This window comes from Peromyscus eremicus, chromosome 8a (genome assembly GCF_949786415.1).
Source record: "Peromyscus eremicus chromosome 8a, PerEre_H2_v1, whole genome shotgun sequence".
Lineage (NCBI taxonomy): Eukaryota > Metazoa > Chordata > Mammalia > Rodentia > Cricetidae > Peromyscus > Peromyscus eremicus.
In genome coordinates, this window is record NC_081423.1 from 78,107,456 (window position 1) to 78,126,867 (window position 19,412).

The 19,412-nt window shown below is 54.4% G+C and overlaps 1 protein-coding gene across 1 annotated transcript; it reads right to left on the minus strand.

Annotated features, from left to right (window-relative positions):
- Positions 1–1,085: 1,085 nt before the first annotated feature.
- Ngfr (nerve growth factor receptor) lies at positions 1,086–17,851 on the minus strand. Its single transcript, XM_059270715.1, has 6 exons — positions 17,783–17,851; positions 11,449–11,590; positions 8,017–8,376; positions 4,302–4,554; positions 2,521–2,681; positions 1,086–1,918 (listed from the first exon to the last, which is right to left on the minus strand). The coding sequence occupies exons 1-6, from the start codon at positions 17,849–17,851 to the stop codon at positions 1,614–1,616; spliced, it is 1,290 nt and encodes a 429-aa protein (XP_059126698.1). The 3' UTR covers positions 1,086–1,613.
- Between the last annotated feature and the right edge of the window lie 1,561 nt (positions 17,852–19,412).

A 19,412-nucleotide genomic window follows, 5' to 3' on the forward strand; every position in this document is an offset into this window, starting at 1 on the left:
CAAAGAACATCCCACTCCCCAAGTGCCTGGATTGAGGTCCATAAAACGCCACCCGTGTACAATGTTGCTAGTCTCTTTTCAGGGTTTGGAGGACCCTGGGTGGGGAGGGGTGATCAGTCTGTGCATACCCTGCCTGGGGCTCCTTCATGCTAAATAGAGGGGGAGCCCACTCATTCCAACAGCAAGCAAAACAGAGCAGGCCAGGGAGGGAGTGAAAATGCCACTGAGACCTCATGTCCCTTCCTGGCGGTGCTCAGGAAATCAGTCCTTTGCAGAGGCCTTGAAACTTAGGAGAAACCTGCCACGGGCCACAGGCCAGCATCTGGGTTGTTGCTTTTTTTTGTTTTGTTTTTTGGTTTTTTTCTTGCTGCGCTCTCCCACTGGCCTGCTTTTCTTCACTGTGGCCTTCTGGGTACAGCCAAACTCAGGCTTCGAGAAGGGGAGGAGAGAGAGCATTCCTCCACGCGCAGGCCCTTGGAAGACAGACGCCAGCTCAGACACAGCAGTCCTTGGCCTGCCAGACCCGGGGGCGAGGAAGGCGGCCCCCATGAAGCTCAGCTCAGTTCCCTCTAATGCTTTTCTGGCAGCGACCCCCAGCAGGATCTAGTCTCAGCCCAAAAAGAGAATGGAAAAGGCAAGATATCTTATGGTGTGTGTGTGTGTGTGTGTGTGTGTGTGTGTGTGTGTGTATGGTATTGGGATGGGGGGGTGGGAGTCCTTGGTCCCTGACCTCTAGGGCTGATTCTAGGGGCCAACGTTGGCTCCAGGCCTATACCGAGAATGAGGACCCTAACAGATGCACCACCCTGCAAATGCCATGTGGGTAAACCTGACAGAGACAGAGGAAGGCAACACCAAAGCCCTAGCCTGACTCCATTAGGATGGGCCAATGGACCAGGCCTTGGGCAAACAGTTCATCTGCACAAGGCTTGGGTAGGGGCCTGGAAGTGGTAGAGGGTGGGACAGACTTGGCTTCCGGACATGTCTCTGAAAGTCGCTCCATCCTGCCATCAAGCACACCCTATGCCCTCATTCAGAGAGGAGGAGGTCAGCCTCCATTTGCTCTCCCTGTTGCTGGGTGCCTCTCTAGCCTGTGTGTAAGAGGGGAGTGGGGACTGGCTTTCAAACCTGCTTTCAGCTCAGAGGGGCCTGTAATCCTCTTTATCTTTGGCCAGAGTGGAGGAGGGAGGGACTAAGGAAGGTCTAACCTACCACAGTGCCCCTGTTCTCCAGTTCACAGTGTGGAGTCCATGACTCTGGTTCTTCAGTGCTGCCTGAGTCTCTGGGGTGCCCCTGTTACCGTCTCTGGTGTCAAACCCCCAGATCTGACACAGCTAAGGGGCGGGAAAGGGAGAAAAGGCCTGAGACGGTAATGGGGCAGGACAGGCTTGGGGTGGTCCCGGCTCTCACCGGAGAGGAAGTGTGGTCAGAAGCAAGGGCTCCCTCAGGGACAGCAACAGGGCTATGGTTGGGGGAGCAGGGCTCACCCTGCACAGAGGAGCTCGGCTCTGACTGTTGGGCCACCCCAGGGGAAAGGGGACATCTCTGTGGGGGCTGGCTAGAGCATCAGTTGTTGGAATGTGGGGCAGGACAGGGGCTCCTGGTCTGTGAGCTCACACTGGGGATGTGGCCGTCGACTCACTGCTGCACAGACTCTCCACAATGTCAGCCCTCTGGATGCGGCGCAGGGCGGCTAAAAGGGCATCGAGCGTTGCGCTGTCCTGGGCACCCCAGCTGGCCATCAGGGCTCGGACTGGGCAGGTCTCGTGGGTGAAGGAGTCTATATGCTCAGGCTGGTAGCCCAGCTCGCCTGCCAGATGTCGCCAGGTGTCCCCTGCAGAGCCTTTGAGCAGCTTCTCCACCTCCTCGCGCTTGGTCAGGGGCAGGCTGCAGTAGAGGTTGCCGTCACCCTTGAGGGCTGCAGAGGACAAGAGCAGCTCAGACCCTGACCCTGGACCCTCTTTCCTCCAGTGCACGTAGAAGGTTGGGCCAAGGCGGCAAGTTAGAAGCAGAGGAATGGTCAAGATGAGGTCCTAGGTAGGGCCTGGGTGGGAGGGACCTGGGCCTTGCTGACTCACTGTCTCTTCCTCACCCTCAGCTCTGGGCATCATCTTTTCCACTAGCGTCCCATCCCCCATTCCCCCCCTCCCCCCCAGCCATCATCAAGGCAGAGGAGGGCACAGGGTTCCTCAGCTCCAGACAAGTGCAGCAAGTGTCCTAGAGCCCGGCGAGGGGCTGCTAATTAAGGTACACACTTAACCACTTGTTTCCTAGAAGTCCAGCGCGGGAGGCTAATTGCAGCTACTTTGGGCAGTAATTAACCCCCAGGGGGGACAATTAGCCTGATGAGTCTGGATGCTCCAACTTGTAAAAGCCTCCATTCCCCCAAGTCATCCCAGGGGAAAACATTCCCCTTCCCAAGTCTCCCACCCCACCCAGCCTCTCCTACCCAGTTACCCAGTTAGGCCCTTCTGTAGTCTAATCATAGCTAAACCCCCAGTTGTTTGCCTTCCCACTCACCCTGGCCTGAGGCAGTCTGTGTATGGGTCTGCTGGTCGTGCAGGCTCTGGCTGTCCACAGAGATGCCACTGTCGCTGTGGAGTTTTTCTCCCTCCGGTGGGGGCGTCTGGTTCACTGGCCGGCTGTTGGCTCCTTGTTTGTTCTGTTTACAGCTGTTCCACCTGGAAGCCAGGGACAGGCCAGGTCTCCGGGTGAGGGGTTGTATCAGCCAGTGCGGCCAACATAACTGTGCCCATGGTCCAGGCCAGGTGCCCTCCAAAGTATCTAAGGAACTTAGTTTTTACGTCAGTGGTTCTCGACCTTCCTAAGCTTGCGACCCTTTAACACAGTTCCTCACATTGTGGTGACCCTCACAACCATAACATTATTTCTGTGGCTACTTCATAACTGTAATTTTGCTATTGTTATGAATCATCGCTGTAAATATCTGATAGGTGGATGGTCTTAGGTGACCCCCGTGAAAGGGTCGGTCAACCCCAAGGGGTCACAACCCACAGGTTGAGAATCACTGCTTTACATGCTTTTATCTAAAAGGCTGAGAAGTGATAAGGTGCTCTTTTCTGCACACACACACACACACACACACACACACACACTGAATACTCTATAGGCGTAGAAGAACTTGGTAAGCATTCAGTAAATGTTCGCAGAACAAACAGTACATAAATAAATAAATGACTTCCTAGAAATTCCCCTTTTCCCAATCTACCCTTCTAAAATAATCCCACATGTGAGCAGCAGATACACACACACACACACACACACACACACACACACACACACACACACACACATTTCCTTGGCAATTATAAGCAATAACAACAACAACAAAAACCTGAAAATAAACCAAATGTCCATCAGGAGAGGACTGGCTAACTACATTACGGTCCAGGCATGTTGTTGAATGAGAGGCTGTAAATGATCAGACAATCTGAGTTCTGAGGAAAGCTCCCCCGAGGGGGATTAGGAAGGGAAAGTGTATTGTAGGTGAACGGTGTGTTTCCACTGAGTCATTGGGGAAGCGCTCCATGTCTACATATAATTATAAAAAATTCATGTGTGAGTGTTTGTATTAAAAAAAAATACAGTATAAACAGCTGGGAAAGTGTTATCCCGAAGAGATTTCCCACATGATGGGTAGGATTTGAGGAGATAAAGCGAGGCTTTTCCTTCTTGCTTTGGAAGATATTGGTCTTGGGACTGGGGCGATTGCTCAGTGGTAGTAAGCTTGCTTGGCACGTTCAAAGATCTGGGCTCCATCCCCCGCACCACAAAACAAATTTGGTCTTGTTTGCATTTGCTTTTAAAAAGCATGTATTACTTTGATGATTTAAAAACAAAATACAAAAGAGAATGGGACAACCATTTAAAGTTGAAAATGCCTTCTGGGAGTTTTTCTATGCCTTGAATTCCTTGATGTGGGTACCACAGGAGCCCAAGGGTGACATGGGAATTTGAGGGTGGCATGAAAGCCAGGGTGATTTAGGAAGACACATGTATACCCAGGAGACTGTGGGATGAGTGGGGTTGGGGGTAAGGATGCAAGCAGCCAGAGGTGGCAGGAGGTAAGGAATGGGGGAGCAGCCTGGGAGTGGGGAGGAGCTGGAGCCGGGACAGGAAAGGGAACTCTCTAACGTCACCGCCCCCAACCTGCCACACCCAAGGGTCAGGCACGAAATGGTGAGTGAGGATGGGTTTAGGGTTAAATTCAAAGAGTATGTGTGTTTTCAGGCCGCGGTGGGAGCAAATGTCTCCTCCATCCTCACTGTGTCCCCTCTTACCTCTTGAAAGCAATATAGGCCACGAGGCCTACAACCACAGCAGCCAAGATGGAGCAGTAGACAGGAATGAGGTTGTCCGTGGTGCCTCGGGTCACTACAGGCTGGGAGCTGCCCATCACAGTGGTCACCATATCTGCCACTGTGCTGGCTACGAGGTCTTGATCTGGAGGTGCCTCAGGCTCCTGGGTGCTGGGGGCCGTGCTGTCCGAGCCCTCTGCAGGGGTAGACCTTGTGATCCATCGGCCAGGGATCTCTGGGGAACAGGACCACAGAAGTTAGGACCTACCCAGGCCTTCCCCTTAGCTCGGACACTCCAGTGCCTTATCGTGAGCCTCCAATCCCTGGTGCCAGGCACACGGGGCCAGGCTGTTATGCATGGGGTTGGGGGCTGGGACTGTGCACACGAGTCATGTGAGTGGAGAAGAGCAAGGGCTGTATGACCAGAGACTTATGTCAGTACGGAACCTTGCTTTCCCCATCCAGAGAATGGGCTCTCTGAAAAGAAATGGTCTCTAAGAAACTTTTTGGCTTGGGCTGCGGAACCAGAATTCTAGTCTCTGTCCAGCAGCCAGGCACGAGGCAAACACACCAAGAAGCCTGAGCTGTAGAGATGTTTCAAGCTGGAGCAATGCCTCAGTTGCTTGGAGGGATGTAATTTCGCTGGCCTGGTGACCAGGGCCCTCTGGAAGGATGTGGCACTTAGGTACCTGATCAGAGATGATACAGGTGGCACTCAGCCCTCTTTCCTGTCTCAGATGCTCCAGGCTGGCACCAGAGGTGGACAGTACAACTGGCTTGCCTCCTCCCAGCCAGTCCTTGTCCAGTGGCCAGCATGTTGTTTCATGTGCTGCCTGACCCCCAAACAGCCTGGCCCTGGCACCTAGAGAAGACTGGGTCAGACAGCTGGCACCCTTGTTGGCAGGAAGCAGACAGCTGGTGGAGGGAGGATCTGTAAAGTAGGCACTGCCTACTGCCTCAGAAGAAGCAATTCTGGGCTTGGCCACCCATCTAGGCCTGCTCATGCTGTTCGGGCACTGCCAGCCTTCCTGGCAGAGGCCCCGGCCCCTCCTGGCACTGGTGGGTGGGATTTTCCATTCTGCCACCCAGCCAGAGGCAGTGCTAGGGGTTGTGGGTTCTGGATGGTGGCCTGGGGGATACTTGTCTGGGCAAAGCAGCCTGTCCCGTCCATTCTCACTTCCCACGCTTGGGGCAGGCATACTAGCGGGGTTAAGGGGAGGACACCTTGCTACCCAGCTCTGTCCCGCCCAGGCTACATTGTGCCCACCCAAGCTGGAGTTGAAGCTGCCCACTAGTCCTCTGGGCCTCCCCGGCTCGAGACAGAAATGCTTCAAAGGCCCCATTTTCAGCACCTTCTGAGGGGTAAGGCCCCCAGATGTGAGTCTGGAATCCATCTGGCTGGCAGTAGGGAGGTTGCCATCTGCTGCCCAGTCCCACCCTTCCCCCATCCCAGTACTGGACAGGGCTGGAAGGGGGGGGACATGGGAAGTGAAAGAGACAGTCTTGTCTGGGTGTTGGACCCTAGAGCCTTCTTGTGATGAGCTAGGGTAACAGGGCCGGTTGGGGGTACAGCCTGAGCCCCGGGGCTGTAGATATGACTCAGTTCAGATTGACAGCCCTGACCCTGATGCTGACGTGGGTGGGTGAGGGGTATAGAAATGAAGGAGCCTCGGAGTAGGGCTGAAAACAGTGTCGAGTGTCCAGGACACCTTCCCTTACCCTCTCCAGCCTCTCTGATGGGGGTGGAGACGAGATCCAGATGTGGCCCTGTCCCCTAGCATTCCGACCCGCTAAGCCCTTGGCAGGTCCTGACAGCCATTTCCGGAATGGGAGCTATCAGGAGGAAGAGGGAGCAGGTGACCCCTCTGAAACATCAATGTGGTAAGGGGCTGGGCATCTGCCCCAAGGCTGGGTGAGTCACCATGTTGACACCTGAAATGTATATGCAGGAAAGTATGCTACATTGGACTAGACTGCCAACTCAAGAATCAAATTCCACTTCCTGAAAGGGATGCTTGGCCTCCGGGCTAACATTTAACCCTTCGGAGGTTGGAACAGAAAGAAGAACAATATAGGGATAAACATTCCTCCAGGGTGCCTTCTGCCAAGATGGGAAAGTAGGGTGGCATCTGGGAGGAAATAACTCCCTAAACAGCGAGGTCTTCTCCTTTTCCAACTAGACCCTTCCTTTACTCTAAACACACCCCTGACCCTGTACCCCAGGCTGATTCAGACCTGCGCACAGAACTGGGCTGCCCACTCGCCTGCTGCTTGGCTGTTGAAGCTCTCTCCCAGCTCAGCCTAGCTTCTGGGGCCTGTGAAAATCTCCACCAGAGCCACCCGGGGCCTATGCCCCACCGCATCCCTCTCCACCTATTCAATAAAGAACACTGCAAACTTATTTAGGTCCTCAGTGCGGCTTACCAGCCTTCTCCACTCTGTTACTTGAGCAAGCTTAAGTCTGGGTATGGGGAGGCTCTGGCTGGTTGTCAGGACCTGGGCCCCCCCTACCCCCAGCAAGGACAGGGGACCTGTATCTTCTACTCAGCTAGAGGCTGACGGAAGGCAGAAACCGTGCCGCCTCCATCAGAATCTCCAAAGCTGGGGCTGTCTTCTCCCTCCAGGAACTAGGGGCTGGGTTGTGGGGCACCCCTCACTGGACCAGTACCAAAGGCCATCCCTCTCCAGGAAAACTAGGGACTCCCTGAAGACGGCACTCTGGCCTGCTCCGTGTGAGCACAACCTGAGGTTAGAGTTCATGGAACAACAGGTCCATGGGCGTGGCCACCGGCTGATGGACAGAATGGAAAAGCACCGCCCACTTCCCTCCCAGTCCCCTCTGAGATGAACACTACCAACCAGTGACCATGGTGGCTGTGCCCTGGCTCCCAGGTGCCTCCTCCTCTCCCAGGACCCCCCTATCTCCTTCAGGTGAGCTATCTGGATAAAGCAGGCCCACCCAGCTCGTACCGCCCCCAGTAGACAAGAGCCCTCCAGGCATGTCCCACCTTATCCTACCCACCCCCAGCCCATATATACCACTCCTCTTTTGTTCCACAAAACTACTTCTCTCATTACCTGGCCATTTACAGCAGCCAACTCCATCTTACTAAACTGCCACAATGTTTCCACCTCCTCCCCAGACACCATGAGAGGAATGTGCCATCTACCCCAACAACCCTGTGGCCGTCAAAACCGGGTCCAGAGCCAAGAGTAACCTCCCTGATGTCTCGCAGAGCTGATCTGATTTGGGATTGCTACAGGCATCATTGTCACCTGCATCTGGCCTCAGAGCTGCAGGGTCCTTACTCCTGTAGGTCCCCAGCCCCACTCCAGTTCAGAAAACCTGCCTCATGCTAAGGAGACCTGCTTCAGGCTCTAGCATCTATAGCTCCTTCCAGGTACCGTTTGTTGTGCATGGAATCTCTGGGAGAGGAATTAGGAAGACTTCTTCCAGTGAACAGTAAGCCAGGCTTTCCCAACGTCAGTCCAAAGAAGGACTTAGTGAAAAGGTTTTTGCGGTGAGGTCGAATCTGGAATCGCCACCTCTCTGGGCATTTATCAGGAGGGAACTAAGGTTCAAAGAGGGTGCTTGCGGGATGAAGGCCCGCCGGGACCCTTATGACCCCTAGAGGGCGCCCTTCCTCACCAATCCAGCCCTGCACCCCCACACCGCCCTGCCCAGAACCGCGCTCACCCTCGCACTCAGCGTCGGCCCAGGGCGTGCACTCGCGTAACTGACGCTCCGTGTCCTCGCACACCGTGCAGGGCAGGCACGGGTCCACATGGTTGGCTTCGTCTGAGTACGTGCCCTCTGGGCACTCTTCACACACTGTGTTCTGTTTGTCCTGGCAGGAGAACACGAGTCCTGAGCCCACCTCGCACACGCTGCACGCCTCGCAGCGGCCGGTCTCCTCGTCCTGGTAGTAGCCGTAGGCGCATCGGCACACTGCATCATCTGCCTCCACGCAGGGAGCGGACATGCTCTGCAGGCCCAGGCACTCGGTACACGGCTTGCACGGCTCGGTGGCGCTCACCACATCAGAGAACGTCACACCTGAGGACAAAGGCACAGAAGGGGAAGCATCAGCCTCAGAACTTAGTCACTTGGAAGGTGTTTGGGTCACTTGAATACAGGGCTGGAGTCCCTCCTTCCCCAGCCCCAGCTAGAGCTATTACTCTGTCTCAGCTTCGATTTCTTACTGACCTCCACTCCCTTTTCTGCAATCTCTCACCCTCAGCCTGTGGAAGCTGGTGTGGCAGCCTACTGGGAAGGAGACCAGGATCCCTACTCCAGAAGAGCTTGAGGGCTCCTGAGGTCCCAGCTGTTCCGGTAGCTTCCTGGGCAAGCCTTAGAGTTCCCAGCCCGGTACCTAGTTCCCAGCATGATTAAAGAATAATGTGAATGTGGGTCCTATCCAGCCTCCCGCACAGGCCAGAGGGGAGCTGTGCACCCATGAGCCTCTGAGCTGTCCTTCGGGCCCTCTTCCCAAGGGGGTGGGGGTGGGTGGCAGGGTCAAAATGGGAGGAACTAGGAGTGACAGCAGAGTTTCTGACCAATAACGCCTTATCATACTAACTGCTAGCAGCATGGCTCTTAAGACCAGGGCCAGTGCTCTGAGCAAGACAGTTCAGGGACAGCAAGAAAGATGGGAGCTAGAAAGCATCAGAGACTTGCATGTACAGTTCCCTGGCAGTATAAAGGGACAGTTCCCAAACTCACTCTGGACTCACTGTGAAGTAGGGCATATGAACTCTGGAAATTCAGAGTAGGCTCTGTGTGTGTGTGTGTGTGTGTGTGTGTGTGTGTGTGTGTGTGTGTGTATGGGGGGGGTTGTTCCTTGCCTCCTGAGAAGCGATCAGGGAAGGGGTGGACCCAGCTCTCAGTCCCTTACATCCCAGGGAGAGAACTTTGTGCCATCATGAAGACAGGAGGAGTTGTCTTTGCTCAGGGTATTGAAGAAGCTGAGGACCAGGAATGAGGGAGGGCTTGGCATGCGGAGGTGAAGGTAAAGAGTATAGGTGTGGAGAATGGGACCTGCAGTGGGATCCCATGTTGACACCATCTAAAGGCATCAGGATCGTATCCTGTCAAGTGTGGGTGCGGTGGTGAGGCAAAGGATGGAGAAGAGTTAACCGGGCAGAGTGGAGACAGGAGAGAGAAAACAGAAGGGCCGGAAGACTGCGAAACACTTGCATTTCTAGTCAGTTCCTCCAGAGGTACCCGGTTTTCTTGTCCTGGGGATGAGGCAGATGTGGCTTCAAAATTCACTTCCATCACTTATTAGGTCTGTGACTTAACCTTTCAGAGAATTTTCCTTTCTCCGTGAAATAGAAAATAATAGCCAGGTATGGCAGTACACAGGAGGTTCGTGAATTCAAGGCCAGTCTGCTCAACATGGTGATTTTTTGAGGTTAGCCTGGGCTATACAGTAAGAACTGTCTCAAAACTAAATAAGGAAGTAACATCCCCACCCCCACAGAGTTCTGATGAGCAGAGGTAAGGACGGTGGTCTTTGGTCGTTGAGATACAGAAAGCAGAAAGCACCTGTCTAGCAGGACATCTGACCTCTCCAAATGAGAGGGTGCTTATGTGGGGGTGGGGTGGAGGCTAGTCACAGTGGATGGAAAGAGCAAGCTGGCTCCTGGGGAAAATGCAGAAATTAGCCGGAAGGCTCCTGGGATTAGGTTTTGGATGGTGTGAAAACTGTGGTCGTTTTTGGCAGAGCATGAAGGCAGGAGCTTAACAGGGTTCCTAGTGGAAACGTTTTTTGAGGGTGGAGGGAAAGTCCGCTGGGGTCTCCAGCCCATAAAGTAGGCTTGTAAAAGCAGCCTGTTAACACAGCTGGAGGGGAGTGTGGCAGGGGGAACCCAAGGGGAGGAAAGAGGAAGGGAATGAGGTGGAGAGGCTGCAGCAGCCCTTTCTGAGCTGCCCTTAGTTCCTGTTGCCCTTCCTCTTCCCTAATTCCTGACATGGCCCTCCCCTGAGCTCCGAACCCACCAGCTGCTGAGAAAGGATGCACAGGATGGAGACAGAACATGGCTTACGGCATCTACATCCAGGCAATGATGTTGACTCTGCCTTGGGATAGACTCCGTGAAGCCAAGGAAGGTCAGGTACTACCTTCCAACCGGGGGGGGGGGGGGGGGGGGGGGGGGGGCAGAGCCTTCCCATCGAGCCCAGGTGTCCTACTGCTGGAGACTGGGGTTACAGAAGTCACAAGCACTGGGATAGAAATACATGTGCTTAAGAACACTAAGGAGTTGGGGTTGTCTGAAGATGGGACAGACTCGGGAGGGAGCATACCGAGTTAAGACTAGACTAACAGGTAGTCTCAGAGTCCCCGGCTCTGTATTCTGTTTCTAGCAGCCCTCCGAGTGGGGACTGAGTGCCAGGCAGATGCAAGATCCCACTGGCAGCAGACAGGGAAGCAGCTCTGCCCTGGGGACCCGAGGGCAGCAGAGCAATGAGGTACCTAGCGGCAGAGACCAAGATTCCCGGTCCCACAGGACACAGAACTCACATGAGGATGGGAACAGGGCTGTCACCCTTCTCCACCACTCCTGGAAGACGGGACTCCTTCCTTCTGAAGGAAATGCCAGGTAGCTCCCCTCTGCTGTTCCCAGCTGGTGCCATCCCATAGTAAGGACATCCCTGTGCTCCAGCCTCTGTCCCTCCAGGCATCAGAAAGCTACAGAAGAGTGGCCTGGAGGAGCAGCAGCCACACCCTCCCAGGATCCCCCAAGGTCAGTTTCCCCGGCAGCCAGGTTTGATTCTCCTTCCCTTCCCCCCAAACCCACAGAGGGTAGGCTGCAACCATTGATCCTGCAGTGCAGAAGGTATTTTTAGCTGGCCTGAGCATCAGCTTCTCCTTGCCTGGCCACACTCTTCTACCAACCAGCCTCTCTGCTTGGGGGCTGGAAAGGGGGACCCCTCTGGGGATCTCCCACCAAGTCCTCTGCCCACACACTGCCCCATATACTCAGCATCTCTCTGCCTCTTATATCATATCCTGCTCACTTCTGGTGACCATACAGAGGCTGGCAGGGGACCTGGCAGGAGGCGGAACACTTACAAGGTCTGTTCTGTACGTTCTACACCTTCCCCCATTTGCTGTCCTATACTCACTGTCCAGGCAGGGTTCACACACGGTCTGGTTGGCTCCACAAGGCTGGGCCACACCTTCGCCCAAGTTGCAGGCCTTGCAGCATTCTCCGCTATGGGTGTACAAGCCTGTAGAACATGTCCCCTTGGCACCTTCAAGGGACACCTAGGTGGAAGAAGATCAGAGGGTCAGCCTGGCAGGAGAAGGGGGGGGTATCTTCCAGGGGATCAAACACCTCCCTCTTAATACCTTCTATTGGAACCACCTGGGCTGGGATGAGCTCACCCGGGAGGCATTAGGAGGATCAAAGCTGGCAGGAAGGAAGGCTGTGTGTGTGTGGGGGGGGGGAGATAGTGTGCCCTTGACTGCTGCTGGGGTGTGAGGTCGCAGCCTCCGTGGCTAACCTTCTGCAAAGTTCACCTTGGGGTTACAGCCCCTTATGGAGCCCTGAGGATACACCACGTGGGGAGGGCAGCCTGAGACCGACATCCACAATGGCTGGACAGGTTGCAGCTTGTACAGGGCTCCTGGCCAAGGGGGCCAGTGGAGCTGAAACCTGGCCCACACTCCATTTGCTAAGCCTCACACCTGCAGGGCTGCGATTACCCAGCGGCAGGGCCTTTTCCTAACAAAGGGGAATAGGGTCCTACTCCAGGTCTCGTTCCTCATATTAAATATCAAAAGGGAGTTGTCTATGTCCAAGAGCAGAAGGCCAGAGGCCTGCCTGGGTTCAAATCTTGACTCCGTACTGGAGGTTTCTGTCCTGCCCTGGTTTTCCTTTGGGAGCTTTCACCTCTCTGCAGACAAAGACAGTGACAGCTTGGTGCCAGAGCAAAGGACAGGCTGATGGGCAAGTCTGGTGCCAAGACAGGGAGAAAGGGATGCCTGTTATCAGTAGCTGTTCTCACCATCCAGCAACTCTGTTCCACCAGAGTTGACTTCCCGTCACTAGCCTGACTCCATCACCTACCCTCGCCTCCCATGTGGCCCCTGGGAACGGAGCTGGAGCCGGGGGGAAGGGGAATCAAATTCCTGCCACTAAAGCTTCTTTGCTCATGGATGGAACGACTTAGCACCAGATTCCCCAGAGGGAGGGGCTGCCAGAGGCTCGCTTTGTTTCTGTTCCTTCAAGAACGATCTTAATGTCTAATAAAACTCCAAAGCCTTCTCTGCAGGCTCCAGACCTTGCACACACACACACCCCATTCGATGCTGAGCAATTTGGGCTCTTGTCGTGAGACCAGGGAGCTTTACAAGGTTGCTTGGGCATTCCTCTACAGCTTCCATGCTGGACAGATCTTTGCCAAGATACCAAAACCAAACCAAACCAAACCAAACCCTGTGGTCTCACCCGAGTTTGATGGGAAAGGAAATATAGAAGTTGGGGGACACTGGGTGGTACCCTAGGGGCAACGTGGTCTCCATGAACCCAGTAGGAACAACGCAGGAAGCACAGGAAGCTACCACCATCTCCTCCCAGGTGCCAGTAGTAGGAGTGAGCGCTGGTGGGCAACATCTGCAGACCAGGAGCCCTGAGACGAGCTTTTCTCTGGAGCTGAGATGCCAGAAGGGTCTGTTCCCATTTCCTCTCATCACTTAGGGCTCTACTTAAATATCACTTCCTCTAGGAAGTGTTCCTGTCATCCCCACCCCTTCCAGATTAGAGGGAGAGCTATGGACATGAGGTTGACCTTCTATCTCCTGCCCTACCTGGCACAGAGTAGGGAGCCAATGTTCATAATTGTGTGATTTCAGAACAGGAAGCTGCCATGTGCCTTCAGCTGCCTAGAAGTCTGCAAGGCTAACTTTGTGTCCTCGGGGGCAAAAAAGTGTGCTGGTGTCCTCCGGTGTCTTTCTTGGTGACCTGGGGGCTGTACCTTGCTCTGCCTCTGCAGTTCCTCCATCACCGGGGCACTGGCTGTTAACACCAGTGGTTACTCAGGGCTGCAATGCAGCAGTGCTCTCGTGTTCTTGGTCCCAGATGACCACATTTCTTGTCGTTTTGTCAGCTTTTTTGATAGTTTTCCTGTCCCTTCTCTTCCTGTCAGGGTATCAGTTGTCACTTCTTGCTCCCTATCACACTGTGACCGGAAGAGTCCCTCTCCTAGAATCATAATGTGTCAGATCTAATGCAGTCTTTAAAATGATGTCACTGGACTTGGTTAAAAAAAAAAAAAAAAGCTGTCTGGGAGCCAGGTGAACACAGGCCTGTGATCCCTGCATAAGGGGGTGCCAAGAAAAGAGGGTCTCCAGTTCAAGGCCAGCCAGGACTACACAGAGAGAAATGGAGATGAGGGGGGAGGAGAGAAAAAAGTGTGTGTGTGTGTGTGTGTGTGTGTGTGTGTGTGTCTGTCTGTCTGTCTGTCTGTCTGTGTAGTAGGAGCTAACACAGAAGAACAGTACCTGAGTCAAATATCTGGGCATAATCACTGCCCATTCCACTTCTCCAGTTGATCTTAGTCCCTCATCAGTGAGGGCCAGAGTGACAGACGGGTTTTTAATTTCTCTCTGCCTCTGTTTCCTACCAGTAGGTAATCATGACAGCACCTGCTTCAAACTACTGTGTTAAATGAATGGGTGAGTATGGAGTCAATGTTTTTTAGAACTCTCCTTTTAGCTGGGTGGGCGTGGTATCCTATGCCTTTAATCCCAGCACTGGGGAGGCAGAGGCAGGGGGATCTCTGTGAGTTCCAGGGCAGCCAGGGCTCTTACAGAGAAACCCTGTCTTGAAAAACCAAACCAACCAACCAACCAACCAAACAAACAAACAAACAAACAAATGACTCTTCTCTATTCCAGTATGTGTTCCCTTTGTGGACCTGGGGTATGTACTATGCCCCACTAAACCGAGGTCAGCAGAGAGCTGGAGAGTGTGAGTTGGGGGGTGGAGCTGGATGGTCCTTATGGGAGACTTAGTGGCTTTGGGCAAACATCTCTGCGGGAGAACCTGCTCTCCCCATGCCTCCCCCCTCCTTTCAGGACTTGTATTTACAGTTGAGGCCACATAATCAGCATCCACATCTGCACTTGGTTTATGTCCTCTACCATAAAATCCTAGATTTGCTGCAAAATAGTCTGTGATTTTGAGCATCTTATTCTTCCGAAATCTCAGCTTTCCTATCTAAAACACTGGGCCGAGTGAGACTGCTGCACTAGGTTGCTGTGAGAACTGAGTGAAGTAATGCATGCAGATCTGTCTGGCGTACAGTAGGAGTCCAATCAATGGTAGTTATTGAGGAAGTAGCGTGTCTTAGGGAGTATGAGTGGCTGACCCCAGGAAAGTCAAAACAGAAAAGGAGCCATCCGCCAAGCAGGAAAGTGTGACTAGAGTTCAAGCTAATTGCTCCAAAATCCGATCCAAATTGAGCAATGTATCAAAGTGACAGACCCATTTGCCTGATAGTTATATCTATTACATGTATTCATTTCCAAGTTGATAGCATGACTTCTCCATCTTTCAGAACGTTTGCCATCTCTTTCTGTCATTGCAGGGCTTTTCAGTGCTTGGTCGGAACAGAAATCACACCACTGTTTGCATTTCTATGGATGCTTCCATGGGCTCAATCCTGACCATTCACAACAGCTTCAGAGAAGGCTCCTTGGAGAACAAAAACCTGGTCTGAGGCGTATGGGGTAGGAGAGGTTTTCCACAATCTGGAGAGCCTTAGATTCAAACCCAGGGATAGGCATTGGCTTCCAGCCCCACGCCCCACCCCTTTGGACAGCCACTGAGTCATGAGAAGGAGACTGCTGTTGATTCCTTAAGAAGCTGCCTTGTCTCCACTTGAGGAGAGGCTAGGGCTCTGCCCACGTGGAGCAGGGGAGTGGCTCAGTTCAGAGGCACAGGGCACGGTCTAACCCACCCAGCCAGTGGCAGTTCAGGACCACACCCCCTTTCATGATCTGTAAGTAAAGGGAAGCTGAAAAGGAACTGCGCATGAGGAAAAACCAGAGCCTTGACTCCCAGCTTCCTACAGGCCATCTCTGTTTTCCAACTGGGGAGCCTGGTGTCCTGCCTAAGTTTCCTGGGGATCAGCCTCTCACCTGTAAAATGGGAATGACTAAATTTACCTTGCTGGAACCTAAGGAGTATGCAACGTAAAAGTACCTAGGACAATGCAGGTCCCGGAGTAGGCACTTCACAAACGCTATTATGTCCTCTCTTCTAACTTATCCACTAGGGAGGAAGCCATGTGCTGGAACTAGGCTGGGCTGGCCAGGTAGGGTGGAGGCTTTTCCCTCCGGGAGCCGCCTCACCATCCACCCTCCGCTCCAGCCCCGACGCTCACGCTGCCCATTTGCTGCCTACGCTGCTGCAGCCCTATTAGGAGCATTAGCCAGCCCGGAGGCTCCGGTTACAGACGTCTGAATGACAAAGTGCCTCCATTACCGGCGCGGCCCGCCAGCAGACTCGCCGGGATGCGCTCTGGTTTCAGCACTCTCTCAGCAGCGCAGGAAGAGGCTCGGACCGCTGAACTGGCTCATACCGAACAATCTGGGGCAGAGGTGGAAAGCAGAGCCCCGGGGGCTCAGGTCCGAAGGTTCTGTTCCAGGTCCACCTTGCTGAGGCCTCCTCGCGCGCCTTTTCTGAACTTAGGGATATCCTCCTGTCCAGGTCCAGAGGCCACGCCCTCATCTCTCCAGGATCGGAACCACACAGCGCCCAAGGCATCTCTAACCAGGCACAAACACCCTTGCAGTCACTCCCAAATCCCCGGAGGAAGCCTCAGCTGACAGCTCCAAGGAACCAGGTTTGGGCTTTGAGGATGAAACCGACACTTCAAGAGGTTCTCCATCCTCTCGATTCCACCTCTGCCTATCCCTTAGGATGGTGTCACCCCATCCCTGCTGTGAAGTTGACCCCCCACCCCCAGCTGCACCCTTGAGTAGAGAGAGCACAGAGCTGGAATGAGGTGAGGGTCCATCCAGCCACAGGACTCTGGCCCAACTTGCTTGTGAGATCTTGGCCAACTTGTTTAAACTCAAAAGTCTCTGCCTCCCTTATCAGTAAGATGGAGCTTTGGGGTCACAGTGCTCAGATGAAGAAAACTGTGGAGGGAAGAGTGAGGATGCCACTTTCATTGCCAACCTTTCTTAAGATCTGATCAGAAATACCCAGAGTACTCGGGTTCTTAGCAAGACCTGATGACCGAATCCGAAGCATCCAAGCGGCCACTGTCTCAGCCTAGCCAGGTGTGGGCGGGATGATGACCCTATTAAGTTCTGGACCGGAAGGAGCTGGAAGGGCGCAGAGCCGGGGGGGGGGGCGGGGGGGGCTGCTTAACTTAGGAGGGGCGCAGTACGCAGCCCCAGGCGCGCACGCAGCTGCTAACAGCAATCCCGCACCCCGCAGTGCCCCCTGCGGGTCGCCTGGAGTTGGTGCATTCCCCGAGCTGTGCTCTGCGGGAACCGTCACCGCCTTGAGCGTCCCAGCGCGCTCCGCATCCCTAGACCCGGCAGGCGTCAGATGGGGTAGGGGGATGCTGGCTCTGTCTCTCCCGGATTTGTCCCAGTGAAGTGGGCGCTCGCTTCCCAGCCTGGCATGCCCAGATGCAATTCCCGGACTGGGCGAGGCCGCGAGAAAGAGCGCTAGAACCCACGCGGGAAACGTCTGTGTCTGGGCTGTCCTCATCCCACTGTCCTTGAGTAGGCAGGCGGGGCCCCGAGCACTTTAGGATACGCACCGCTTTCCATCTCTCTACCTCTTTTGTGGCAGTTTCTTTTCTGCCCTCCTTGAAGCCCACTTCTCGCTCTTCAACCTCTCTGCCACTCCCGAATCGCTCCCTTCGACGCCCCTCCCCCCTCATTGTCTGGCCGGTCCCCATTGTCCATGCCCGGTCCCCTCTGCCTCCAGTCCCTCCCCCATTGTTCCATCGCTAGCCCCTCACATCTCTAGCGCCGCTCTCATCCCCCTCCTTTCTCTCCCCGGTTCTGTCCTACAACTCCCCAAGGACTAAGATGCTAAAGGGAAAAGTCCCAGAATTCACATGCCGTCGTCAAAAGAACCCAGGCTCCCGTAATTCCCAAACCTCCTTCCGAGAAACCCCTCCCAGTACCCTACACCGTCCCCACCGCAGTATCCAAAGACCAGCTGCAGCAACAGCAGCACCAAAGACCAGCATCGGTGTCACAGTCCTGTCCGCATCTCTATCCTGGGACTGGTTCGCCTCTGCGCTCTGAAAGTCCCAAAAGCTTAGAAGCGCCCCTGTGGGCCATGGCATCGCAGCTCCTCCGCCACCAGTTTCCAGCATCTGGGACCTAGACGTCCTATTCTGTTTCCTGGGTGGTGGCACTCGGATCCCCTTGGGGTTCGGCTCCTGGAAAAGGTTAACAGGCGTCCCTCCCGCTACCACTTACCCCTAGAAGCAGAAGCAGCAGCAGCAGGCGTGACCGGTCCATGGCGCTGCAGGCAGCACCTGCCCTCATCGCTCGCCTCCGGCCACAGCGCTCCGCTTCTATAGCTCAGTCCGCTCTGCGGGCCGATGGGCTGCGCTGAGCTGCGCTGCGCTCCAGCGCCTGCTGCCCGCCGGAGCTGGCGGAGGCTCCACTCGCTCTAGATGCCGGCGGGCGGGAGCAGCTGGGTAAAGGCAGTGCAGCAGCCCCGCCTCCTCCCCGCCCAGCCCGCCCAACTCCCCCCACCCCTCCGGAACCGCGCCCGCCTGGCCGCCCGACCGCCCGGCCGTTTCGGGGTGGGGAGTCCGGAGCAGCCAAGGGAGGCGTGCGGGAGACCGCGCCCGTGTGCCCCGCTGCAGCTTCTCTGCGGGCTGTCTGTCCCACGTACTCAGTGCGCTGCCGGTTATGCCGAGCGTTAATATGGATCCAGCGGGGGGCCATTGCTCTCCTACTGATGAGGCCTGCCTCAGAGTGTACTCTCTAAAACATCTTCTTCGGCCTCTCTCTTCCTAGTTCCCTACCCATCCCTCATTCCGAGAATGCTGCTGCCCTCCTTTTTAGATTAGGTCTACACCTTATTCCATCCCGTCCCCTCTACTGCTTCCCACTTGTGGAGCAAGGTGTTCATTGGGACATTCAAGGTGGAATCCATCCCAGTATCATAATTTGGGATCTCTCTGTCTCTGTCTCTGTCTCTCTCTGTCTCTCTGTCTCTGTCTCTGTCTCTGTCTCTCTCTCTCTCTCTCTCTCTCTCTTTCACACACACACACACACACATACACACACACACACACACACACACACACACACACGGGAATTCTCCCAACACACCTAGGACCTCACACATGCCAACCAGGCATCCTATCACTGAACTATATCTCCAGTCTTTCAAAAGCATGAGCTTGAAGGAGTTACAGGTGTGTCCACAAAACCCAGGAGTACACAGATGCACTCCCAAGTTCACCTGTACATGTGCTCATACATTTACATTTGCCCATACCATCCTCAGGCATTTGTATAATCCTACTCATCCTACAAGGGTCCCTAATACAGATCAGACATACATCTACGCACACATGATGTGACATTCACATACATACCCCCACACATTCACAAGTGTGCAGTGCACAATCACACTCGAACAAGTCCTCATCGGTATTGAGCACTCAAAAGCGCATACATTCCTGAGTGTACAAACCATACACAAACACAGTTACCTGAGCTTCTGAGCTTTCTAAGATGGGAACAGTAGTGTCTCCTCTGCTACCGTAGGTGTTCAGTAATGCTCTGTAGAGGGGTTCAGTGGGAACGTGGTTGAATGGACTCAACATTCACAGACTCATTTCATCCACGTACTGTGTAGGCGTTCTGGGGATCAAACCTGTCATGTCTGGAAACCTGGCACATCAAATCATTTGTACACCAGAGAATGTGCAGTCAGTCTTTCAAGAGAAACATCACCCCGCCCTTTTCGGGTTCCCAGACAGCCAAGGCCCTGGTTCAGAGCTGTGGAGGGGACAAGTCTGCAAAGCCTATCCCAGCACCAGATGTTAGCCATGTCTGTACTCCAGTTTCCTCTTCGAAAATATGGTCC